At 39.7% G+C, this 23,953-nt stretch overlaps 1 protein-coding gene across 2 annotated transcripts in view; it reads right to left on the bottom strand.

The window, feature by feature from the left end:
- Nucleotides 1-23,632, bottom strand: part of BBS4 (Bardet-Biedl syndrome 4) — a 40,644-nt gene extending 17,012 nt beyond the window's left edge. Inside the window, exons 1-5 of one of the 2 annotated variants that reach the window (XM_037502886.2) lie at nucleotides 23,593-23,632; nucleotides 16,716-16,767; nucleotides 4,458-4,537; nucleotides 2,040-2,103; nucleotides 863-974 (exon numbers count right to left, since the gene is read on the bottom strand). In XM_037502886.2, the coding sequence (XP_037358783.1) occupies nucleotides 863-974; nucleotides 2,040-2,103; nucleotides 4,458-4,537; nucleotides 16,716-16,767; nucleotides 23,593-23,601 (317 nt within the window). In that variant the 5' untranslated portion in view covers nucleotides 23,602-23,632. Of the gene's footprint in view, nucleotides 1-862; nucleotides 975-2,039; nucleotides 2,104-4,457; nucleotides 4,538-16,715; nucleotides 16,768-17,702; nucleotides 17,826-23,592 lie in introns of those variants that run through there. The other variant, XM_054688638.1, reaches the window with a different exon arrangement.
- Between the last annotated feature and the right edge of the window lie 321 nt (nucleotides 23,633-23,953).

Here is a 23,953-nt window from a genome sequence, read left to right as displayed (position 1 = left end):
ATTTTTTTTTGTGGGACCCTCGCCGGCAGCCGGGGAACGAACTGGCACTGCAGAGGCTGTGGGCAGCCTCGCAGCCCAGTGCTCAACCGCTGCGCCACCAGGGGAGGCCCATTCCACACTAATTTTAATGAAATACTTCCATAATTTATTTTCTACAATGTACAAATATAAGCCAAAAAAGAAATAAGCCAAATCATAAACAGTTAAGCAAGAGTTACCATCATTTATCCTTATCATCTTTTAAGGACAAGCCCTTCTTTTTCAAGACTGTCTCTTTCCTTAAAACTGGATCATGATTCTGGAGAGACCGGAAAACTCGGCTCTAAGCAAAGACAATGCAGGTATGAATGACAATGCAGGTGAGACCATGGAGATGGGAACTCACCATGTAACACTTTACCTCCCTGGAAAAGAAGTGTACCTAATAGCGTATAAAGACTTTGGGAGCTGGTTACATGTAGGAACCTACAGGGCATTTCACTCAACAAACACTAAAAACCCACTACGTGTTAAGTATTATGTAAGTGTTGAAACAGCAGATGAGAAAAACTCGGTGTGTTGCCAACAATATTAGGAGACTGAGTGCATAATTGTCACTATTTATATGATTAACATGATCAGTGTTCCCCATTCAAAGTAGAAGACAGTGTTTGAAATACCCAGTTCCTTTACACTAGTCATCTCATTTTCTCAAGTTTCAGAATTAATCTGTACTCTCCAAAGTGAATCCCACTATACCTATTCAGCAGCTCTCTCGCTCTCTCTATGAATCCGGCTGCTCTGCTGCCAGAAAGTCTCAGCCTGAAAATGCACTTTACATAGTGTGTGTGCGGCCTGGGGCCACCTAGCTACCAGTACTCACAGAGATCTGGCCACCTGCTTGAGGTTATCAGCACATAGAGGGCTGAGAACAGCACATGTCTGAAAGAGTTCTAGGGATTCTTGGATATTTCCTTCCAGGCGAAATATCAGTGCTGCCAAGAAACAGAAAACAAATCAAATTAAATCATGTTCTAGGAAGGAGCCTGGTTCAGAAAAAATGGAGAAGAGGGGCCTCCCCGGTGGTGCAGCGGTTGAGCGCTGGGTTGCAAAGCTGCCCGCAGCCTCCGCAGCACCAGTTCAATCCCCGGCTGCTCCCCAGCCACTGGAGGAGGGTCCCACATGGCGCACAGACCTCTCCTGCCGCCCGCTGCTCCCCTCAGCAGTGTACTTCGGTCCTTCTGCCTACTCTACTCCCCGCTCTGGCTCTGGTGAATTCTCTCACCCTCCTGCGCTTCTGACTGTACCCAGTGCTTGTATAAATTAATAAAAATAAATCTTTTAAAAAAAAAAAAAAAAGACTGTACATGCTTAAGTATTATGAAGCACTGAAAGTGTGGAACATATGATATTGGGAATAAAGGAGCTTTGGGGAGGCCATTTTGTTCCAGATGTGTCAATATCTTAACAATTATGTGAGAAAATTATATATTAATATGAAGATCACAAACACATTTTGTGGTAAACAAAACCATTTATATCAAGGAGTCAAAAAGAAAGTACCTGGAAAAACTAAGGATGCTACTTTAGGCATTAAGGAGTGAAATTTCAGCCAGCTTTTTCCAATATTTGGTTTCTGATGAATTTTATTAATTCTCAGCTTTATCATGTATACTTCTAGCCTCCTTCCCCTCAGCCCAACTCAACCTTACCACAGTCTTCAAAGCTCCCCTCATCTCTTTTAGCCTGACAACAAGAAACACTTTCAGAAGTCTCTTATGGACCAGGGATTGCTGTATGAGGCAGGGACCCTAACATTCATTCTCAAAAACACTAGCCGGAAACTAGAAAAGGGGTAAAGGATAGTAGCAACATTTTTAACAGAACTTCATTTCTGAAGTCAAATCAAGCACAAGAGTTACACTCTGATTTCAAAACACAATAATAAGACATTTGAGAACATTACTTGAATTTAAGTATCTCTTAAGTTGTTTGTGCTTTTCTACAACCTAGGCAAAGCATGTTATGGCTTTAGCAAGAAGAGAAGAAATATGTCTTACCTTGGACATAGATAGCATATTCACACAACCCCTGAGTCTCCTGAAGCTGTTCTTTGATAACAGCCTGAAAGCAGAAGAAAAATACTTCTGAACGTAGCGCTTTAGGCCACCTGGCCACCCTGACACATGAATGTTACCCACAAAGCCTATTTTTGTTCAGTTTTCAAGCTAAGAGCAGTTTTTATGTTTTTAAAAGAATTATAAAAAATAACAGAAGATGAAGAATGAGACAGATATAAATACACACACACACACACACACACACATATATATGGCCTGGAAAGCCTAAAATATTTACCATTTGACCCCTTACAGAAAGTTTGCCAATTCCTATCTAAAATCTAAGGAAGCTAAGAAAAATGCGAAAGTTTTCCAGACACCATGAAGGGCTCTCTAATGAGCAAAATACAGGTTTTACCTTACTACTATGATTGGCTAATATAAGCTCAGGATGCCACAGGAACTCAAGGGCAAGCACCTGATTCTAACTTAAGAGAATAAAGAAAGATTTTTCAGAGTGAACAATTTTAAATCCTATGTTGGCCGTAATGGAAGAGCTGAGATGACCAAGAAAGTCAGAGAGACAAGGGCTTCAAATACCACGCTAAAAGGTTGTGAGCAATAGAAAATCTTGTTAAGTTTTATGTGGGAAGTAAACCTAATTATATTTATAAAAAAATCATTTTTGAAGCACTGTTAAAAATAGATGGAAAGAAAAGCATAATTAGAGCAAGAGTGGTGTAAGAACTCTTGTGGTCTTTTTTTTTTTAAAGATTTATTGGGTTGCAGAACTGGGGTACAGGTCAGAGGCGCGGGAGGGTAAGAGTATTCACCAGAGACAGAGTGGGGAACAGAACAGGCAGACTGATGAAATACACTGCTGAGGGGAGCAGCGGGCGAGACAGAAGAGGTCTGCTGCGCCATGTGGGTATCTCCCTGGCCAGCCGGGAATCAACCCCGCACTACAGAGGCTGCGGACAGCTTCACAGCGCAGCGCTCAACCCGATGAGCCACCGGGGAGGCTCTCTTGCAGTCATTTAAATAAAAATGATGGAGATTTTAAAAAATGATGGGGACTAGTTAAGGCATGGAGAGGAAAAAGATGATAATTTCATGAGACAAAGAGAAAATGTAATACTGACAGACAACTGTGTGAATAATGGCACCTACTCCTCAGGCAACAGAAGAGAGAGTTTTAGAAGACAGCAGATAAATTCAGCTACAGAAAAGTTGAATTTGAAATCCCTCTGAAGTGTCCAGTAGGTAACAGACTGATCTCGGGATCAGGAGGAAGTGTATAAAATGAACAGAGAAAGAGATCCACAGCCACGACTCTTAAAAAATAAGCAAGAAGAGAAGACAGAAAAAGGCAAGAGAGAAAGTGACCACTAAAGGATAAGGGAAACATGGAAAGGATAAGGAAGGAAGGAGGAGGGGAGGAAGAAGGGGCCTTTCAAGATTCACACCAGTACAGAACATTACTCGTTTTGTGCATTGCTGTAAGTATAAAGGCCATAGGTATAAATTAAAAACCAATCATGGAGGGCCTCCCCGGTGGCGCAGCGGTTGAGCTCTGGGTTGAGAAGCTGCCCGCGGCCTCTGTGGCGCCGGTTAGATCCCCGGCTGCTCCCCGGCCACCGGAGGAGGGTCCCACATGGCGCGCAGACCTCTCCTGCCTCCCGCTGCTCCCCTCAGCAGTGTACTTCAGTCCTTCTGCCTGCTCTGCTCCCCGCTCTGGCTCTGGTGAATTCTCTCACCCTCCCGCGCTTCTGACTGTACCCAGTGCATGTATAAACAAAACAAACAAACAAACCAGCAAACAAATAAATAAAGCATGCCTCTATAAAAAAAAAAAAAAAAAAAAAAACCAATCATGGAAACATTAAGAAGCTGAATGTCAAAAGAGGTAATACCAAGGATATGTTTTGCGTTTAATACTACTACCTGCCTACAAGAATATGGCATACATAGTATGTGACTAAAGATAGTTCAGACAAAAGGAAATACAAAGTATTTTAATACACAAATGATGGTTAAGTTCAGAATGAGAAATATAAAATAAAAAACACCGTGCCATGTTGAACATCTGCCTTCCACCACCAGGCCAACAAGTTCCAGAGAGGCTGTTCCTTCTTGAAATGAGAAAAATACAAGGAGCACACTCCACCCTGACCTGTAGCCAAACCCAGTCAAGCCACAACCAATCCGTAGGTCCATGAACAATAAATGTCACTGGGAGCCCCAGAAGTTTGGAGGTTGTCGGTAAAACAGCATTATCATAGCAAAAGCAAACAACACACTATGAAGAAACATGAATTCATACACAATCGTGTATGATAAAAAATGTGGGATATAAACTGCCACAGCCGGTGCTAGTTTCCTACCCAAAACATTTTAAGTATGATCGCTGTCTCTTACCTTGCATGCTTCGTAATCTTTCCGGATATAATGCAGATGTATCAACCAGTTCTGCTTCTCCAAAATAGGAAACTCTGGTGCTGGTATCATATTTTAACAAAAACAAGAGTCATTGCTGGACTTTCTCCATTGTGCTCAAGTCTTCAAATAGTGAAATACAATGTAAAACTATAGATTCTTCATGCTGAAGACCGTAAGAATATAATGCATCGAAAATGCAGAGTATAAAACTAAGAGATATTTGCCCTAACATATCAGTTAGGGCACCTAACTGATGCTTTTCTTCAGTTTTTGTGCATTATACTGTCAGTTTCTCAAATGATAATAACTTGGTCTGAAAGAAAAAAATCACTGTCTCTCCTCTCTTTCCTTGCTGACGATGAATAAGAATACTTTCTAAAAGATATTTCAGGAATGTTACTAACAAAATGCACACCACACAGTTAATGTTACGTCTGATAGATCACATTAACAAAAATATCTGAAATAGTTAAACATAGTTTTAAGAAATAACACAAATGTGGACATTAGTGTTACCCAGGAATGAGAAGAATGAAAAAAATCTATTTTCTATTTGACTCACTGAAAACGATGCATGGTAGAGAAATCATGAGTTACTTGCCAATTGAATTCAAAAGTTTAAAATACTAAGGTGAAAATCCATTAAAATGGCCTCCCTGATGGCGCAAGGGGTTAGGACGCATTCTGTGAAGCTGTCCGCAGCCACTGCAGCACAAGTTCGATCCCTGGCAGGCCAGGAAGCAATCCACATGGCGCAGCAGACCTCTCCTGACTCGCCCACTGCTCCCCTCAGCAGTGCATTTCAGTCAGTCTGCCTGTTCTGTTCCTTATTCTGTCTGTGGTGAATACTCTCACCCTCCCACGCCTCTGGCCTGTACCCCAGCTCTCATATGCATAAATAAATAAATCTTAAAAAAAAAAATCCATTAAGAAAGTATTTGTCTAGGGCCTCCCCGGTGGTGCAGCGGTTGAGCGCTGGGTTGCGAAGCTGACCGCAGTCTCTGCCGCGCTGGTTCGATCCCCGGCTGCTCCCCGGCCACCAGAGGAGGGTCCCACATGGCACGCAGACCTCTCCTGCCGCCCGCTGCTCCTCTCAGCAGTGTACTTCACTCCTTCTGCCTGTTCTGCTCCCTGCTCTGTCTCTGGTGAATTCTCTCACCCTCCCGCGCTTCTGACTGTACCCAGTGCTTGTATAAATAAATAAAAATAAATCTTTAAAAAAATTAATTAATTAGTTAAATTTAATTTAATTTAAAAAAAAAAGAAAGTATTTGTCTAGGGCCTCTCCAGTGGTGCAGCTAGTAGGGTGCCACGCTGTGAAGCTGTCCGCAGCCTCTGAAGTGCTGTTCGATTGCCAGCTGACCAGGGAGCTACCCACATGGCGCAGCAGACCTCTCCTGTCTCGCCCGCTGCTCCCCTCAGCAGTGTATTTCAGTCAGTCTGCCTGTTCTGCTTCCCGCTCTACCTATGGTGAATCCTCTCACCCTCTCGCACCTCTGGACTGTACCCCAGCTCTTGTATAAATAAATAAATAAATTTTAGGGCCTCCCCGGTGGCACAGCGGTTGAGCGCTGGGTTGCGAAGCTGCCCACAGCCTCTGCAGTGCCGGTTCGATCCCCGGCTGCTCCCTGGCCACTGGAGGAGGGTCCCATATGGCGCGCAGACCTCTCCTGCTGCCCGCTGCTCCCCTTAGCAGTGTACTTCGGTCCTTCTGCCTGCTCTGCTCCCTGTTCTGGCTCTGGTGAATTCTCTCACCCTCCCGTGCTTCTGACTGCACCCAGTGCTTGTATAAATAAATAAATAAATCTTTTTAAAAAAATAAATAGATCTTTTTTTTTTAAAGTATTTGTATATAGTAATAAGTAGAAGGTTTCAGAACAGCAAGGCCTCAAGGAAGGGAGAGGGGAGGAATGGGATCAGGAAAATATAAAAAGGAGACTTCAACTCCTCAATCCTTTCCAAAAAATCATTTTAAAAGCTCTATAGCATTCATGACTAAATGTTCTCATTTATTAAATCTGGATAGTGGGTATTTTGTACATATTACATGGGTATTTGTATTTTTTATGTACTTTTATATGAGATATTTTATTTGAGATATTCCCTGATTTTTAAAAATGTGAGAGGAGGGCTTCCCCGGTGGCGCAGCGGTTGAGCGCTGGGTTGTGAAGCTGCCCGCGGCCTCTGCCACACCGGTTCGATCCCCGGCTGCTCCCCGGCCACCAGAGGAAGGTCCCACATGGTGCGCAGACCTCTCCTGCCGCCCGCTGCTCCCCTCAGCAGTGTACTTTGGTCCTTCTGCCTGCTCTGCTCCCCGCTCTGGCTCTGGTGAATTCTCTCACCCTCCCACACTTCTGACTGTACCCAGTGCATGTATAAACAAACAAACAAACAAATAAATAAATAAAACATGCCTCTATTTAAAAAAAAAAAAAAAAGTGAGAGGATACAGCAGGGTATGAGAGAGAAATTATTCATAATGCATCTTTTGATGCTCCAGAACCTTAGGAGATACAATCAACAGAAATCTTAAGACTTATGTGTCCATAATATGAAAGAAAGGAAAAAGTTTTCCATGACTCAGAGTTAATGCTCCTAGAACACAAAAATTAAGATGTTGTCCATTTCTTCCCAAGAATAGGGAATATCAATGGAATATGTAAAATGAAATTATGACAGAAAAGATGGATAGGATTTTATATGGCAAAGGAAAGAAAATAAATTTTTAAGCAACTGACTTTCATCTTCCAGTTACCCATATTCTCTGAGTGGGTTCACTCTTAAGAGTCAACAAGGGACTATTTAAGATTCTTGGATAACTTTTATTTCCTTCCTTCTCTTCTCTCAAGCCCCATAAATTATCAGAATTAGCCATTCATGTTCTATCTAGCCACTTTCAGAATTTTCTACTAAAGATCATCCAAATCACTAAGTTTAAAGAAAAGGGGGGGGGGGGTGTCTCTAAAATGGGTAAAGAAATGCATCAAAATAAAAGTTCTATGACAAATGGCTTACTAATCTTGAACCAAGCCTCAATTGTATGCTAACCCCTGTGCCACATACCCTTTAAAGAAAGAGACACTGAACCATTTGAATTTACGATATCACTAAGTACCATTTCTTCTATAGCCACAGACCTAATTTATAAAATGCAAATTTGAATCTTATCTACTATTAAAATCTCACAAGGAACTATAGACAAGTCATTTTTGTGTTCCTTGGGTGGAAATGGAGGAAAACATGTTCAATGTATAAAGTGGTTCAAGGGTCCAGGGCCTCCCCGGTGGTGCAGGGTTAAGTCTCAGTGCTATCAAGCTATCACTGCAATGGGCTGAGTTTGATCCCCCGCCAGGAAGCTAACCCACATATGGAGCAGCAGACCTCTCCTGTCTCGCCTTTCACTGCTCCCCTTAGCAGTGTATTTCAGTAGACCACCCGTTCTGCTTCCCACTCTGTCTCTGTGAATCCTCACCACCCACCCCCTGCACCTCTGGCCTACACTCCACTTTATGCATAAATAAATTTTAAAAAATAATAAATTCTTTGTAAAAAGGGGTCCAGAGGCTCATGAAATGGGGATTTGAGGGCTAGAGAAACAAAAGGCACCACCAAATCCAAGTATCCTAAAGGTCATTCCACACTCCTGAAGACATAGTTTCAGTTGACTAAAAGTCAAAACAACTTAAGCCTCCTCAAAGATTTTAGAAATCATTTCAGTGCCCATAATTGCCCTACTACTAACTGTATGATCTGGGAAAATCATAGTTTTCTCATCTGTAAAATACAGACTCATTCATTCAACAAATACTCACTGAGTGTACCTACCAACTGATCACCTACTTTCACAGGAGTTATTTCTTTGGGTGATAGAAATGGTAGGTTAGAGGATTTTAGCAAAAGGAACAGATAATAATGAGTTATATATTTATGAGTGATTTTTTTTCCTAAAGGAAAAAATAAAGCAGAGGAGAAGGACAGGCCATATAGGTTGGGTGATAACAGATGGGTCAGGAACTAAAATACTCATCCTTATGTGCACTGAATGATATACTATATATAAAGAGGTTCAAATGGTGTCTGGTACATAGTAAGTACAAAGGAATGTAAACTGTTGTATTTTTATCATCATTATTATTTCAACAATGAGGGAATTCTGGATACCTTAGAAATCCCTAGAATCTACAAACCCTAATTTTATAGTTAAAATTTTACCTGCAAATATATAAGTTGTATTTCTTGCATTCCAAATCATTGCTCACTTCAATTTCCTCCACAAAGAGAGATACTGTTTCTTACATATTTTCACAACTACTATGAAAATTACCTATTTGAAAGATCCTCTCTCAAAGATGAGCATGTAAATGCAAAGTAAAGCAAAGCCTCCTCTATCTTGCAGTAAAGTGAGGTGGTTTCTCCAATGCTATGCTTTAGGAACCTGTGTTAGGAAATCAGGTAGCAAGAATGTTGAGAAGAAAAGGTACTGCCTTTCAGTAGGTTGTAAAAAAGACCTCCCTCCCACACTGCCCCTCCGTCCATCATCCACAGGACAAGGTAAAACCTCTCACCGGTGGGGAAAAGATTCCATTCATCACCCACTCCAGCCCTCCACATCACCAAGGCAGTGGGACAGAAGGCTAGCACCTGCCAGTACTACTCACTTGGCCCTCCTCTATGCTGCACTCCCTCCCCCCCACCAATTCTACTCTTTTGTGACATCTATTCCCTTTCTTTCTGCCTCTAAGAATGCACAAAACATCTACCTTAAACAATTCCATGACTCAGAAAACGATTCTGCAAGAATTTCTCTCCACTAGGAGCCAAATTCTCTTAGGAATGGCCCTAACTCAAACTGTTAAACTGATTAATACTAGGGAATGGAATTATGGAGGTTAAAGAGAAAATTACTGTGCTTTGGATTTTTAGTTGAATTTTTTTTCTCAAGTGATTAAAACTGTTGTTAAGGGCCTCCCTGGTGGCAAAGGGCTTAAAGTCTCAGTTATCAAGCTATCACCAGTCACTGCAGCATGAGTTTGATCCCTGGCCAGGGAGCTGACCCCAGGGCTCAACAGACCACTTCTGTCTCGTCCACTGCTCCCTTCAGCGGTGTATTTCAGTAGACCTGCCTGTTCTGCTCCCCACTCTGCCTCTATGAATCCTCTCACCACCAACCCCCCACCCTGCACCTCTAGCCTACACCCCAGTTCTTGTATGCATAAATTAATCTTGGGGGGGAAAAAAAACTTTTGTCAAGTACATTATGAATGAAAGCTTCTTTGGTAAAGGACTTCTTCCAGGATTAACAGAAACAGAACACATAAAATTCTTATATTTTGAAATGCAATCTTGATTCACACCAGCCTTCTATGGAACCTAGAGCAAGTAATTTTTCTGGACCTCCACCCACCCCCACTCCACCGCCCATCCCCTAAGTTTCACTAGAAACTTATGAAAAATCTGAACGTGGTCATTCAATTAATGTTAATTTCCTCATGTTATAAGATGGATTAAAACACTTTTTCTACCTCAATATAATATTTAGAACAACAAAAGATGTAACATATCTCAAAACGAATGTTAACATGAAGCACTTTTACTACTATCAATTTCAGCTGTATCTGTCAGGGTCTAACAAGGAAACACTGAGGATTTACAAGAGGGACTGTAGGGCCTTCTTGGTGGTGCAAGGGGTTAAGTCACAGCACTGTAAAGCTAACCACAGCCTCTGCAGTATGAGTTCGATCCCCAGCCAGGGAGCAAACTACATGGCGCAGAAGACCTCCCCTGTCTCGCCCGCTGCTCCCCTCAGCAGTGTATTTCAGTCAGTCTGCCTGTTCTGTTCCCTACTCTGTCTCTGGTGAATCCTCTCTCTCTCACACACACCTGACACCTCTGGCCAGTACCCCAGCTCTTGTATGCATAAATAAATAAATCTTTAAAAAAAAGACGGAACTCAGTTAAATAAATAAGAAGGACTTTAAATGCAGTAACAGGCACTGGAGGAAAGGAGTGGCGCAAAGGGAGTAATGAGGCAAATCCGAGGCAGATGTTCTTTTGTACTTTGCTTTTTTATACACACAATTTATCTTGGGAATAACTCCATGTCAAATCATAGAGTGCTTCCTTATTATTTTTATAACTGCATAGTTCTGTACCACACAGCTATACTGCAGTTCATTCTAGCACTCTCTTATGTATTGTTTAAGTTATTTCTAGTATTTCAAATCATAAATAATGTTACAATGAATAGCATTGTAAATAAACATTTGTCTACTGCCAGAGATGTATCTTCAGGGTAAGTTCTAGAAATGTGATTTCTGAGTAAAAAGGTAAACATATAAGGATTTTTATTAGTACTGTCAATTTAATTCCATAATGGCTATAAAATTTAGAGTACTATCAGCAATGGAAGGCAGTACCACAGCCTCACAAATGAAATGTGTACTCATACTTTTTTAACTATCCTTGTAGGAGAGAAATGTCTTAGTATAGATTTAATTTTAACTTCTAAGAGTCAGGATGAATGTTGTCTTCGAATGCCCAAAGGTGATCTCTATATCATGTATGTATGTAAACTGATTTTTCTCCCCCTACTTCTACAAAAATTTTGATCTTTTCCCCCTCCAGGTTCTAAGAATTGTTTTTTTATATTAGGAATATTAGCTGTTTATATGTGATCGATGCCGCAGGCATGTTTACCCAGTATTTTATTTCTCCTTTGTCTTTTCTCATAATATCTTTTGCCATATAAAATTAAAAAAAAATTAAGTCATATATATCAATCTTTTATTGCTTCTGGCTATATTTTCTTTCAGTACATATACTTTATTCTTACGTTAGATGACTAAGCCATTTGAATTTGATTACTGCTGATAATGTGAACTATAAATTTATTGTTTCCTTTATCAAAACAGCTATCCATCTATCCCAACATTAAAAGCACATTTTTAATAATTCCAGGTGCTATATACAGTCATGTGTTGATGATGTTTCAGTTAACAATGAAGCACATACATAAGGTGATCCTAGAATACTTAAATAACTCTCAACATTTTATATTAGAAAGCAAAGAACCCAATTTTTTTTATTATTTTATAAATTTTATTTTTATATTCCCCATACAATTGCAACCCCCTTATTTTGACCCCAATCTCTCCCCTCCCCACTTCCCACCCCAGGAGCCCAATTTTTTTTTAAAGATTTATTTATTTAGGGCCTCCCTGGTGGCACAGCGGCTGAGCGCTGGGTTGCGAAGCTGCCCACAGCCTCTGCAGCTCCAGTTCGATCCCCGGCTGCTCCCTGGCCACCGGAGGAGGGTCCCACATGGCGCGCAGACCTCTCCTGCCGCCACTGCTCCCCCCACCAGTGTACTTCAGTCCTTCTGCCTGCTCTGCTCCCCACTCTGGCTCTGGTGAATTCTCTCACCCTCCCACGCTTCTGATTGTACCCAGTGCTTGTATAAATAAATAAATAAATCTTTAAAAAAAAAAAAAGATTTATTTATTTATACAAGAACCGGGGTACAGACCAGATGCTCCAGAGGGTGAGAGGACTCACCAGAGACAGAGTGGGGAGCAGAACAGGCAGAGGTGACGAAATACACTGCTGAGGGGAGCAGCGGGCGAGGCAGGAGAGGTCTGCTGTGCCACGTGGGACCCTCTCTGGCTGGCCAGGATCGAACCCGCACTGCGGAGGCTGCGGGCAGCTTCACAGTGCGGTGCTCAACCACCTGCGCCACCAGGGGAGGCCCGAACCCAATTTTTTTTAATGAGCATTATTTAGACACTTCACCAAGGAAGACATAAGTATTGTAGCTAAGCACGTAAAAAGATATTCAACATCAACAGTCATTGGCAAAATGTAAAATAAAGTGAGACACCAATACATATCCCCTGAAATTGCTTTTAAAAAATACCAGGGGCCTCCCTGGTGGCGCAAGGGGTTAAGCACCGCACTATGAAGCAATCCCAAGCCTCGGCAGCACAAGTTGGATCCCTGTCCAGCCAGGGAGCAACCCACATGGTGAAGCAGACCTCTCCTGTTTCGCCCGCTGCTCCCCTCAGCAGTGTACTTCAGTCAATCTGCCTGTTCTATTCCCCACTCTGTCTCTGGTGAATCCTCTCACCCCCAGCATCTCTGGCCTGTACCCCAGCTCTTGTATGCATAAATAAATAAATCTTTAAAAATAAAATAAAAATACCAGGTGCTGACATAGATATGGAATAATCAGAACTCCCATAATTTTCAGATGGAAATACAAAAAGGTATTATACTTTGGAAAAGTTTAACAACTTTAATAAAGTTAAACATATACTAACAATACTATCCAGCAATTCCACTCCAAGTTATATACATGTATACATAAATGAAATGAAAACATGTTCACACAAAACCCTCTAAGCAAATGTTTCTAGCAAATGTTTCATTTCCAATAGCGAAAAACTGACAATCCGTATGTCCTAAAACTAATGAATAATTGAATAAACTATGGCATTAAAATACAATTCAGTGCTACTTATTAATAAAAGAAACTCAGACACACAACAACAGACAGAAATATCAGAAATACTCTAGCTGAAAAGTTATGCAATGTATGACTTCATTTATAGAACATTCCGGCAAAGGCAAAATCATAGAAAGAAAAAATCTGAGTCCAGCTATTAGTTGTGGAAGAAGCAGTTTACTACAAAGTCAAAATGAATTTTTGAGGATGATTAAGTTTACAGGTTCTAATCTTACAAAGATCAATCTATTTCTTGATTGTGATGATGGTAGTTATATGACTCATTTGTCAATACTCCCAGAACCTTACATTTTAAAAATGTGGAATTTACTATGTGTAAACTATACATTAATTATGATGTAAACATTGGTCAAAACAAAACTGAAATATCTTTATAATTTTTACAAAGTAGACTTCCAATAAGGAATACTATCGGGAATTGAAGAGGGACATTACACAATGATAAAGAGGTCATTTTACTATGGAATCTAAAAAATCCTAAACGTATATACATACAACAACAGATCTTCAAAATCAACAAAGTGAAAATTGATAGACCTGAATAGAAACTGACAAAGCCACTGTTACATTTGTGTATCTCAACACTCTTCTCTCATTAAGGATTTTAGTTATCAGTATTAGCAAAAATATTAATATCAGTTTCAATAAGTACATAGAAAAATAACACAATCAGACAACTTGACCTACATTTATAGAATACTTCATTCAAAAGAGGCAGAATACACATTCTTTTCATGACACGTGAATATTCACCAACATAGACCATATTCGGCAACATAAAACAAGCCATATAAAATATGTTCTCTACCAACAACAGAATTAAACTACAAACCAAAACCAAAAAGATATCTGGGAAAATGCCCAAGATATGGAAATTAATCAACACCTTTCATAATATATGGGCAAAAGGGGAACACAAATTTTTTTAAAGATTTATTTATTTATGCATACAAGAACTGGGGTGTAGGCCAGGGGTGGGGTGTGGGGAGGTGAGAGGATTCACCAGAGACAGAGTGGTGAGCAGAACAGGCAGATCTACTGAAATACACTGCCGAGGGGAACAGCAGGCGAGACAGGAGAGGTCTGCTGTGCCATGTGGGCAGCTCCCAGGCTGGGGATTGAACTCATGTTGCAGAGGCTGCAGATAGCTTCATAGCGCAGTGCTTAACCCCTTGCACCACCAGGGAGGCCCCGGAACACAAATTTTTTTAAATGGAATTGTATAAAAGTTGAGTGTGACATTTCAAATGTGGTTAAACCAGTATATAGGGAAATGTAAAGTACTAAAAGCTTATAACAGAAAAGAATTTCAAATCAATGATCTAAGTTTCTACCGTAAGAAACTGAAACAGGAGTCTGTTTAATTCAGCAAATTAAACACAAGAAAATATTAAAAAAAACCCAGATATCAATGAAATCAAAACAGAAAAGCAATAGAGAAAAAAAAATCAAAAGCTGGTTCTTTGATAAGATCCATAAAAAGTATAAAACTCTAGAGACTCCCTAGTGGCCTAGGGGTTAAGTCTCAGCCGACCCACCTCGATGGCCCACAACATAGCATGAGTTCAAGCCCCAGCCAGGGAGCTAACCCACATATGGTGTCCTGTCTCGCCTGCTGCTCCCCTTAGCAGTGTATTTCAGTAGATCTGCCTGTGCTGTAACCCACTGTCTCTGGTCAATCCTCTCATACCCCCGCACCTCTGGCCTACACCCCAGTTCTTCTACACAAAAATAAGTAAAATCTTAAAAAAAAAAAAAAAAGTATAAACCTCTAGCCAGTCTGATCTAGAAACAAAAAGCAAAGACATAAATTACTAAAATCAGAAACAGAGGGAATATCACTACAGATCTTATATACATTAAAAGGAAAATATAAGCATATTAAGAACTTTAAGCTAATGAATTTGACAACTGAGATAAAATTTCTTTGAAACAAAAACATTACCAAAACTTTCCTTAAAGAAATATATAACCCAAATATTCCTACACCTATTAAAGAAATTGAATCAGTACTTAAAACCTTTCAACAAAGAAAAACCCAGGCCAGGATTGTTTCACTGTCACATTTCAGCCAACACTTAAGAAAGAACACCAATTCTACATAACACTTTCTAGGAAACAAAATAGTTTCTAGGTCATTTTGAGGCCTGCCTGATCCTGATACCAAAAACAGACAAAAGCATCACAAAACAATAAAACTGTAGACCAACATACCTCATGAATATAGATGCATGAATAAAATATTAGCAAATTGAATCTAGCAATATACAGAAAGGTTAATATCTCAGTGCTACATGAGGTTTATTCTATGAATGCAAAGTTGGCACAAGATACCAAAATTCAATGTAATTCACCCTGTCAATAGATAAAATTATGGGTTATGAAATCCAGAAATTAAGGGCAGATTATACCCTTAGTATTTGAGAAACCCACATTATTACCCTACACACCTCTAAAGGTATCATTTATATTGTAATCACTGTAGTCTACATGAATACCTCTGCCATTGTGCAGTACAGTAGTATTGCAAATACATGAAATGGTTGCCCAAAGGCAATACACCCTCCAAATTGACTAACAAATAAAAAATCCAGATAAAGAAATTTTTGCCTTCCAGACATTCTACTTGGCCCTGTTCACACCAGACGTTTAATATTCTACTTAGTCCTGAATTCTATACTTCTAAAAGGGCCAACAATCTCACCAAAGAGCCAAAGCAATAATGGCAAAGGAATTCTAAATTCCCATAAAATGATGGGAGAGACAATCACAATACCACTAGCCCCGCTTAGCTAGTCAATTTATCACTTCATTTAATCACCAGGATGATTTCTCACAGCAAGACAATAACTCAAGATTACACCGGAAATGGTGTAAAATGTAATTTTGCTAATATCTAACACAATTGCTCATACATCTAAATTTCACAAATTATTAATGTACCGCTCTTTCAATGAAAATAAATTCCTAAAAGGCAGTATTTTTGACATACATTATAATTTCATAAAGTAACAGAAATACCCCAAGTAAACAATTACTAGCAAAATCAACTCTAAAACTCTTATCAAGGAAAAAAAAAAAAACATACTGCAAAAGCATGTATAGCTTGGTAACTTTTCAGGTGTGCAGACAAGAAGTACACACAAAACCACTACACTCAGCCTCAGTTTCCTCATCTAGAAAATAATAACTTAATTAAATAATACAATAGATGATTTCTTTACCTTGCCTGACAAGTAGCAAGAATACCCAACCCGTTAGACGTGGGAAAATAGTCAATACAATCACCTAATGCAAACCCTCCTATGTCTTTCTAGGCTAGCAAATTAAGGAATTCTATTCCTGTAAACACTATGATTTTAAAGCACAGTCCTTCAGTTAGGCTTTTCAGACGCAATTTTCATTAAACCTCACATTTATTTAACATATACATAAGACTGAGAACTATTATCTACTATGGAAACTTTTGAGTCGCTTCTCCACAAATAGAAAATAAGCACACATTTATATAACAACAAAATAAACCATTTAAACATTTATAGGTAAAAACTATTTCCAAATATCTAACAACTCCATAAAAGCTAGATGTGGCACAGCATTTATACTATTACTGTTTTCCCAACACTCACATTTTGAAAAGCTCTAATGCATATAAAACAAAAAATAATCAAGAGAAATTATACAAATATACATACACAATGAAATTACATACAGACCTTTTTTCAGCTGAGGTTTTTGAGATTCAGAAGATGCAGGAAACTGTGTTTTCTGAAATGAAAGAAGTCTGCATTAAAACAAGGTTATATGGGCCTACTTGGTGGCCTAAGGGTTAAGTCTCAGTGCTATCACCACTATGCTTGCCTTGGATCCCAGCCAGGGAACCCTCACATGGCGCAGTAGACCTCTCCTGTCTCATTGGCTGCTCCTCTCAGCAGTGTATTTCAGTAAATCTACCTGCTCTGTTCCCCACTCTGTCTCTGGTGAATCCTCTCACCCACTCCCCTCAGCACCTCTAACCTGCACCCAAGTTCTTCTACATAAAAATTAAAAAAAAAAAAAACTACTGCATGAATATTGTCAATCCACAAAACACTCAAATAACAATCAGTAGCTCTCCAACTATGCAGTAAATTGCATATAGGCAGAATTATTTTGAATATAATTTAAGAGACAAATTTCAAGTTTTACTTTTGCTATCCAAACTCTCAATAATGTATAATGCATATTTAAAATACATATTTATAAAGTTATAACACATGATGAAACGTGCACAAATAAAAGTACTGAGTTCTTAGACATTACATATTAGTATCACACTCAATGGCATACCTGGCAGTGGCCAAACAAAAAGTGTTAACTTTAATAAAAGGAAACTTATGAAGTCCCTACATAGAAACTGTCTAGCATTCAATTCTAGGAGAGATTTTTTTCTAAAGGGACCTTATTTAATACAATAAATACAATCTTACACGATAACTTGCAGAAAATCTTCAAATAGATTTTTTTATACATACCACCTATGATATAATACAAGCAAGAATAATGATTGAAAGTTTCTAGAAATAACGAGAGGACCCTCCCTGATGGCCTAGGGGTTGTCTCAGTGCTACCACAGAAGGACTGTGAAGGCCCACCCCGAGAGCCTGGGTTGGATCCCTGGCCAGGGAGCTGACCCACATGGGGCAGCAGACCTCTCTTCTCACCTGCCGCTCCCCTTAGTAGAGTATTTCAGTTGATCTGCCTGTTCTGTCCCCACTCTGTCTCTGGTGAATCCTCTCACCTCCCACACCTATGGCCTGCACCTCAGTTCTTCTATGCAAAAATAAATAAATAAATAATCCTTAAAAACAAAAACAAAACAGAAGTAACAAGAAATGTTAATATTTAGATACCGGATGCGCAACAAATTCTGAGTAGGTTAATGAAAAAACACATTACAGGACCTACACCAGAGAAAACAAGAAGTACTTGAAAGCAACACCCCCCAAAAAAGGTATCATCAGATTACCTACAAAAAAAGGACAATTAGATTGACAGCTGACTTCTCACTAATTAAAACTGGAAGTCAATATCACATTGAGACATTATAAGAATGATTATTAACAAGTATCAGGTTTAAGTAAAATGAATGTTAATCTAGACACAAAGTCAACAAACTGTGATCTATAGTTCAAGTCTAGCCTATTTTTACACAAACTAAGAATAGTTTTTACTTTTTTTAATGATTGAGAGAAATAAATTAATATTTTGCCAACACAAAGTTCAAATTTTAGTGTCTATAAGCAAATATCTCTCTGAACACAGTCACAATCAGATGCTTACATATTGCTTTCACACTACAACTGCACAGTTAATTGTGAGAGACTATCTCACCCACAAAGCCTAAAGAAATCATATCTACAAATCAATAATAAACAATGAAATAGGAAAAAAAGCAAAATACATGAACCAGGAAAAAGGACAACCAATGGTGCTCAAACTCATTAATAATCAGGGAAATGTAAATCAATACCACATTATGGCATCACTTAGTATCTATCATGTTGACAAAATTTAAAGATATATCAAAGAAGTATGCAACAGAAACTGGGTAGTTGAAGCATAAATTATCACAATCACAGTAGTTTCCTGTAAGAATATTTCTGAGACACTCTTCTAAATTTTGCACCCTAAGCACTACCTTTGCCTTTCCTAGCAAAAAGTGGTTGGTGGGGGGAGGGGGTTGAGAGAAATGTGAAGGTGGTGAAAAGAGTAAACACTTTCAGTTTGAGGAAAGAGTCTAAGAGCTCATTTATAACGCGGTGAACTACTTGACATTTGCAAAGTATTCTTACCAAAAAAAAAAAAGTATATATCTTTGAGGTGACAGATGTGTTAATTAATTCAATAGAGAAAATCCTTTCAACAGGTGTATGTACACCAAATCATCATGTTCTACACTTTAAATATTTCACAACACTGTCATCTAAACCTCAATGAAACTGAAAAAAAAATCAATCTATTAGAATGGATAAAGTTATTATAATATTTTCCTTAATGGGAATTATACAGCAGTGAAAATAACATTAAGGAACATTAATAAAAAGCAATATATTGCTTGGGGTATTAAATATGGTAAAACTATAAATAAAAGAACAATTAACATAAAATTGAGGAAGAGATTACTTCTGATGGGAAAGGAGGAAAATGCAGTAGGGGGGAAAACGTTTAGGTTTCAAAGTGATTATTAATGACAACTTCTTCACCTGTGAGGTAGGAAAACAAGTTTCCATTATATTGTTCTGTAAAGCTTATACATAACCTTTTTTTAAATTCTTACAAAAGACATATTTCATAACAAAAATTAATCCTCAAAATAAAAGAAAATGTGTAAATTTTTAGCTAATTTATTATCTTGTTTTAACAAAGACAAAAACAGTAACACCCATTTAAAAATGGATGAAAGATTTGTAGGCACACTTTACCAAAATAATGAATGAATGCACACATAAAAAGATACTCAACATTATTTGTTAGGGAAATACAAATTACAACCATAATAACCACCATGACATATCCAGCAGAAAGGCTTAAATAGACTCGCAATACTAAGTGCTGACAAGGATATGGAAAACTGAAATCCACACGTGCATTGCACAGGCAAGTTAAAATGGCAGCCACTTTAGAAAAGATTTTTTAGTTTTAATTTTTTGTTTTTGTTTTTCATACACACTACCCCAGAAATTCTAATTCCACTCCTAGAGAAATGAAAACATATCCATACAAAGATTTCTATGCCAAAAATTTCCATTTTTCTATCTCTATTTATAGAGAGCTTTCCTAACAGCCAAAATTGTGAAACAATCCAAAAATTCATGAATTGCTACATTTAAAAAAGTGTATATTCTTATAAATACTGCTTAGAAATAAAAAAGAACAAACTACTGCTGCATACAATATAGATGAACCTCAAAGAACATGCTAAGTGAAAATAAGATACATAAGACTATATGATTCCATTATAGAAAATTGCTAGAAAAGGCAAAACTATCAAAACAGAAAGATAATTGGTGAGTGGTGACAAATGTACAACAATATAAAATTACTAAAACTAAGCATACACTTTAAATGAGCAAATTTCATGATACATGTATTATACTTCAAGCTGTTTCTGAAATGCCAAAGACCTTTTAATCTAACTCGGTTTGTTTTTTTAACTTTGGGGAACTTACTAAGAATCTTTTTTTTTAAATAATAAATTTTATTTTTATATTCCCCATACAATTGCTACCCCCCAATTCTGACCCCAATCCCTCCCCTCCCGCCCCCCCCACCCCCCAAAAAGTGTCTCTGGTTCATAGTTTTTTGTTGATTTTGATTTTTACTTTCTTATAGTTATTCATTTTCCTGGTCCCTTATTTAAGTTTTCTAGATTCCTGCTATGAGTGAGACCATCCTAAGAATCTTAAAGGCTCAAAAAGCATCTTCATGGGCCTCCCCAGTGGCGCAGCGGTAGAGCGCTGGGTTGCAAAGCTGCCTGCAGCCTCTGCAGCGCCGGTTCGATCCCCGGCTACTCCCTGGCCACAGGAGGAGGGTCCTACATGGGGCGCAGACCTCTCCTGCCGGCCCGCTGCTCCCCTCAGCAGTGTACTTCGGTCCTTCTGCCTGCTCTGCTCCCCGCTCTGGCTCTGGTGAATTCTCTCACCCTCCCGCACTTCTGACTGTACCCAGCGCTTGTATAAATAAATAAAAATCAAAAAATAAATTAAAAAAAATTTTTAAAAAGGCATCTTCATAAGTGAACAAACCTTATTTATACATAAAAGAGAGTTAAATTGTACTTATTGTGCGTCTTTCTCAGACTTTCCAGAACTTTGAAATGGAAAGCATTCAAATTGCTCAATCTCATTCATAAGTAGGCTGTTATGCAGAAGTCATTATTTTTTTTGGTTTTTTCTTAATTTGTATGTATTCCTCTAACAAATATTCATATAACACTTGATACATGCCAGGCATTATATATGAACCAAATCAATTAGTGCAGTGATAATTTTTACTTTCTGTCCTGAAAGGTTTAATCTTTCAAATAACAGAGACAAGCATTTATACAAACACATCAAATAGTGGAAATTAAGGTACTATAAAATATTTTATACATATAAACCATGGAAACCAGAGCTGTTTGCTTAGTTTTGCTTTTAATATCTCAACCATTTTTATACATTCCTCAATAAAATATAAATAACAGTCCCCAGTTTGCCTAAGTAACTAAGAGTAATCATTAGTTCTCACAGCATTTTATAATATCTGTGTGTTCAACATTGGCCTAGCTTCAGTCCATTTGCTGGATGTCTCCCAGTCAAGGCATTCACTGCAGTGTTCTGAGAATTTCATGTATGCATTTCTTCAAAGTGCTATGAGTTCGAGGTCTTTTAGTCTTCTCCCCTCCACCTCCATAAATCCATTTATACAGATTGATGTGTTTTTTAGGTGTGTAACAAAATTTAGTTCACACAACATACCCTTATTCCACATGTAGCTTTTTTAAAAACATGTGTATGTTCACTTGGAAATCCCTCCAAGTGAACATATAGTTCTAACATTCTTTTCATGGCTACATAACATTCTTAGGTATGAAAAGAACAGATGTCAATCATTATCCTAATAACAGGACTTCACTAATTTCCAGGTTTTTTTCAACTATCATCACTACTATAATGAATGCCCTGCACTACAATGCATGTGTTTCACTTAGAAGGATACAGGTCTAGAAGTGGAATTGCTAGGTCCTTTTAATTTTATTACAAACTGCCAGCTCACTTTCAAAGACAGCAAAAGTTCAAATTTCCACACAGATGAAATTACTGTAATTATAACACTGATAAATCATGAAAACAGTTAATTTTAGCCTCAAGTGCTAAAGTCATATTGAAACAAAAAAGCCATTACCTTTAAAACATACAAGATTAAAAAGTACAGGAAATTCTGCCATCACAGAAATCAAGTTCATATTAGGCCACATGAACACTTAGCTATACCTGCAATGACTATTGAAGAGTATTTGTAGCAATGTCATGTTATCATTACACCTTATATTTAAAATTACGTAAGGGAAATATTTTCTTTGGTATGTTTCCAATATTTAAAATCTAGTAACCGGGGCCTCCCTGGCAGCACAAGGGGTTAAGATGCAATCCATGAAGCTATCCGCAGCCTCTGCAGCATGAGTTCCACCCCCACCTGGGAGCTACCCACTGGTGCAGCAGACCTCTCCTGTCTCCCCCTATCTCTCCCCTGAAGCATTGTGCTTCAGTCAGTCTGCCTGTTCTGCTCTCCACTCTGTCTCTGGTAAATCCTCTCACCGCCCCCCCCACTCCTCTGGCCTGTACCCCAGTTCTTGTATGCATAAATAAAACTTTTTTTAAAAAAATAAATAAGGGCCTCCCCAGTGGCGCAGCGGTTGAGCGCTGGGTTGCGAAGCTGCCCGCAGGCTCTGCAGCGCCGGTTCGATCCCCGGCCGCAGGGCGAGGGTCCCACATGGCGCGCAGACCTCTCCTGCCGCCCGCTGCTCCCCTCAGCAGTGTACTTCGGTCCTTCTGCCTGCTCTGCTCCCCGCTCTGGCTCTGGTGAATTCTCTCACCTTCCCACGCTTCTGACTTACCCAGTGCTTGTATAAATAAATAAATTTTTTAAATAAATAAAATAAAATCTAGTAACCCTAATCAGGCCATTTAACTTTTTTTTTAATTCATAGCTTAACAAAAACCTTTCCTTGGGGCTTCCTCTGGATTCTGTTTTCTGAGTACACTAAAAATGATTTGATCTCTCTACAAATGAAAAGAGAATAGAAAACAGGGCTCCTGACAGATATCGTGGGACTTGCCAAAACTAAGTTGTAGAACAGCCAGCCAAGGCTCCTATTTTATGTCTCCTGTAGTTTCCAGGGCGTTTTTAAAAGGGCAGTAAATTCTGAACTAAAGTCATTCTAACAAATGGGTCGAACATACCTTCACACCCAACACTTCAACGCAGGCAAGGCTTTACATTTGAAACTTTACAGAAATTAAAGCCAGTTGTGAACACACGCCTCGAGAATAACTACTACTGGATCATCATCCCAAACTCCTCTGGGCTACTTTGCATTAGCGGTTCTGTTGACTTTAATCAACGCCTAACTGGCTTCAGCTGAATCCCGAACAGGCCCTTCATAACCTTAATCTTAACCGAGAACACCTGGTCCCACCCCACCGACAGGCAGCAGCGAACGCTGCCAACTCCCAGGCTTTGTCAACTTCAACTCCTAAACCAGGGAATTAACAGAAACTATCCCTACACAAATGGTCTCGTGAAACAGAAAAGATGGGACTAGGGCAGCAGCTCCTTCTGATACAAATCTCCCTTTTCCTCCCAGCACAGCCCAGCCCTGCAAAGAATTCAGCCCGGCCCCGCCATGCCCGCAGCTCAGGGCCCGCTCCGCATTCCCCCAGGCACGCTGCGGACGGCCGAGGCCGCAGCCAGCCAGCCAGCCTAGCCGCTCGGCCCGGCCCGGCCCGGCCCCGCCCTGGAGGCCGGGACACTAAGCACAATCTCGCCGCTCACCGCCTAGGGTCTCACCTCAGCCATCTTGGCTCCGCCCCGCGCGGCGCGCCGGAAGTTAGACGTTCCCCAGACAACAGGCAAACGGAAGTGGTAAGGGGTGTGGGCGGGGCTTGAGCACACCAGGAAGTAGGTCGCCGAGTTGGGCGGGGGGACGCCTAGCTGGAGGGCCCGTGACGGAAGGCGCAGCTAGTGGTTCCAGCCGTCGCCGGCAGCCCCCACCGCCCCACGCCTTTGTCTGGGCGTTCCTGGAGAAGTATTTCCGGGACTGCGGCTCTGTCTTCCGCTGCCTGGCCCTGCTCTATGCTGAGGCTGCTGCGCGCTTAATTCAACCTTCCTGTCCGAGTCCCGGTCCCCAAGCCCAGACGCTAGGGCGGAG

Source organism: Talpa occidentalis, unplaced genomic scaffold (assembly GCF_014898055.3).
Source record: "Talpa occidentalis isolate TD23 unplaced genomic scaffold, MPIMG_talOcc4v2.1 talOcc4.11, whole genome shotgun sequence".
In the NCBI taxonomy this organism is placed as follows: Eukaryota; Metazoa; Chordata; class Mammalia; order Eulipotyphla; family Talpidae; genus Talpa; species Talpa occidentalis.
The sequence above is the reverse complement of the archived record's forward strand: the minus strand, read 5'-3'. Positions and strand labels throughout refer to the sequence as shown.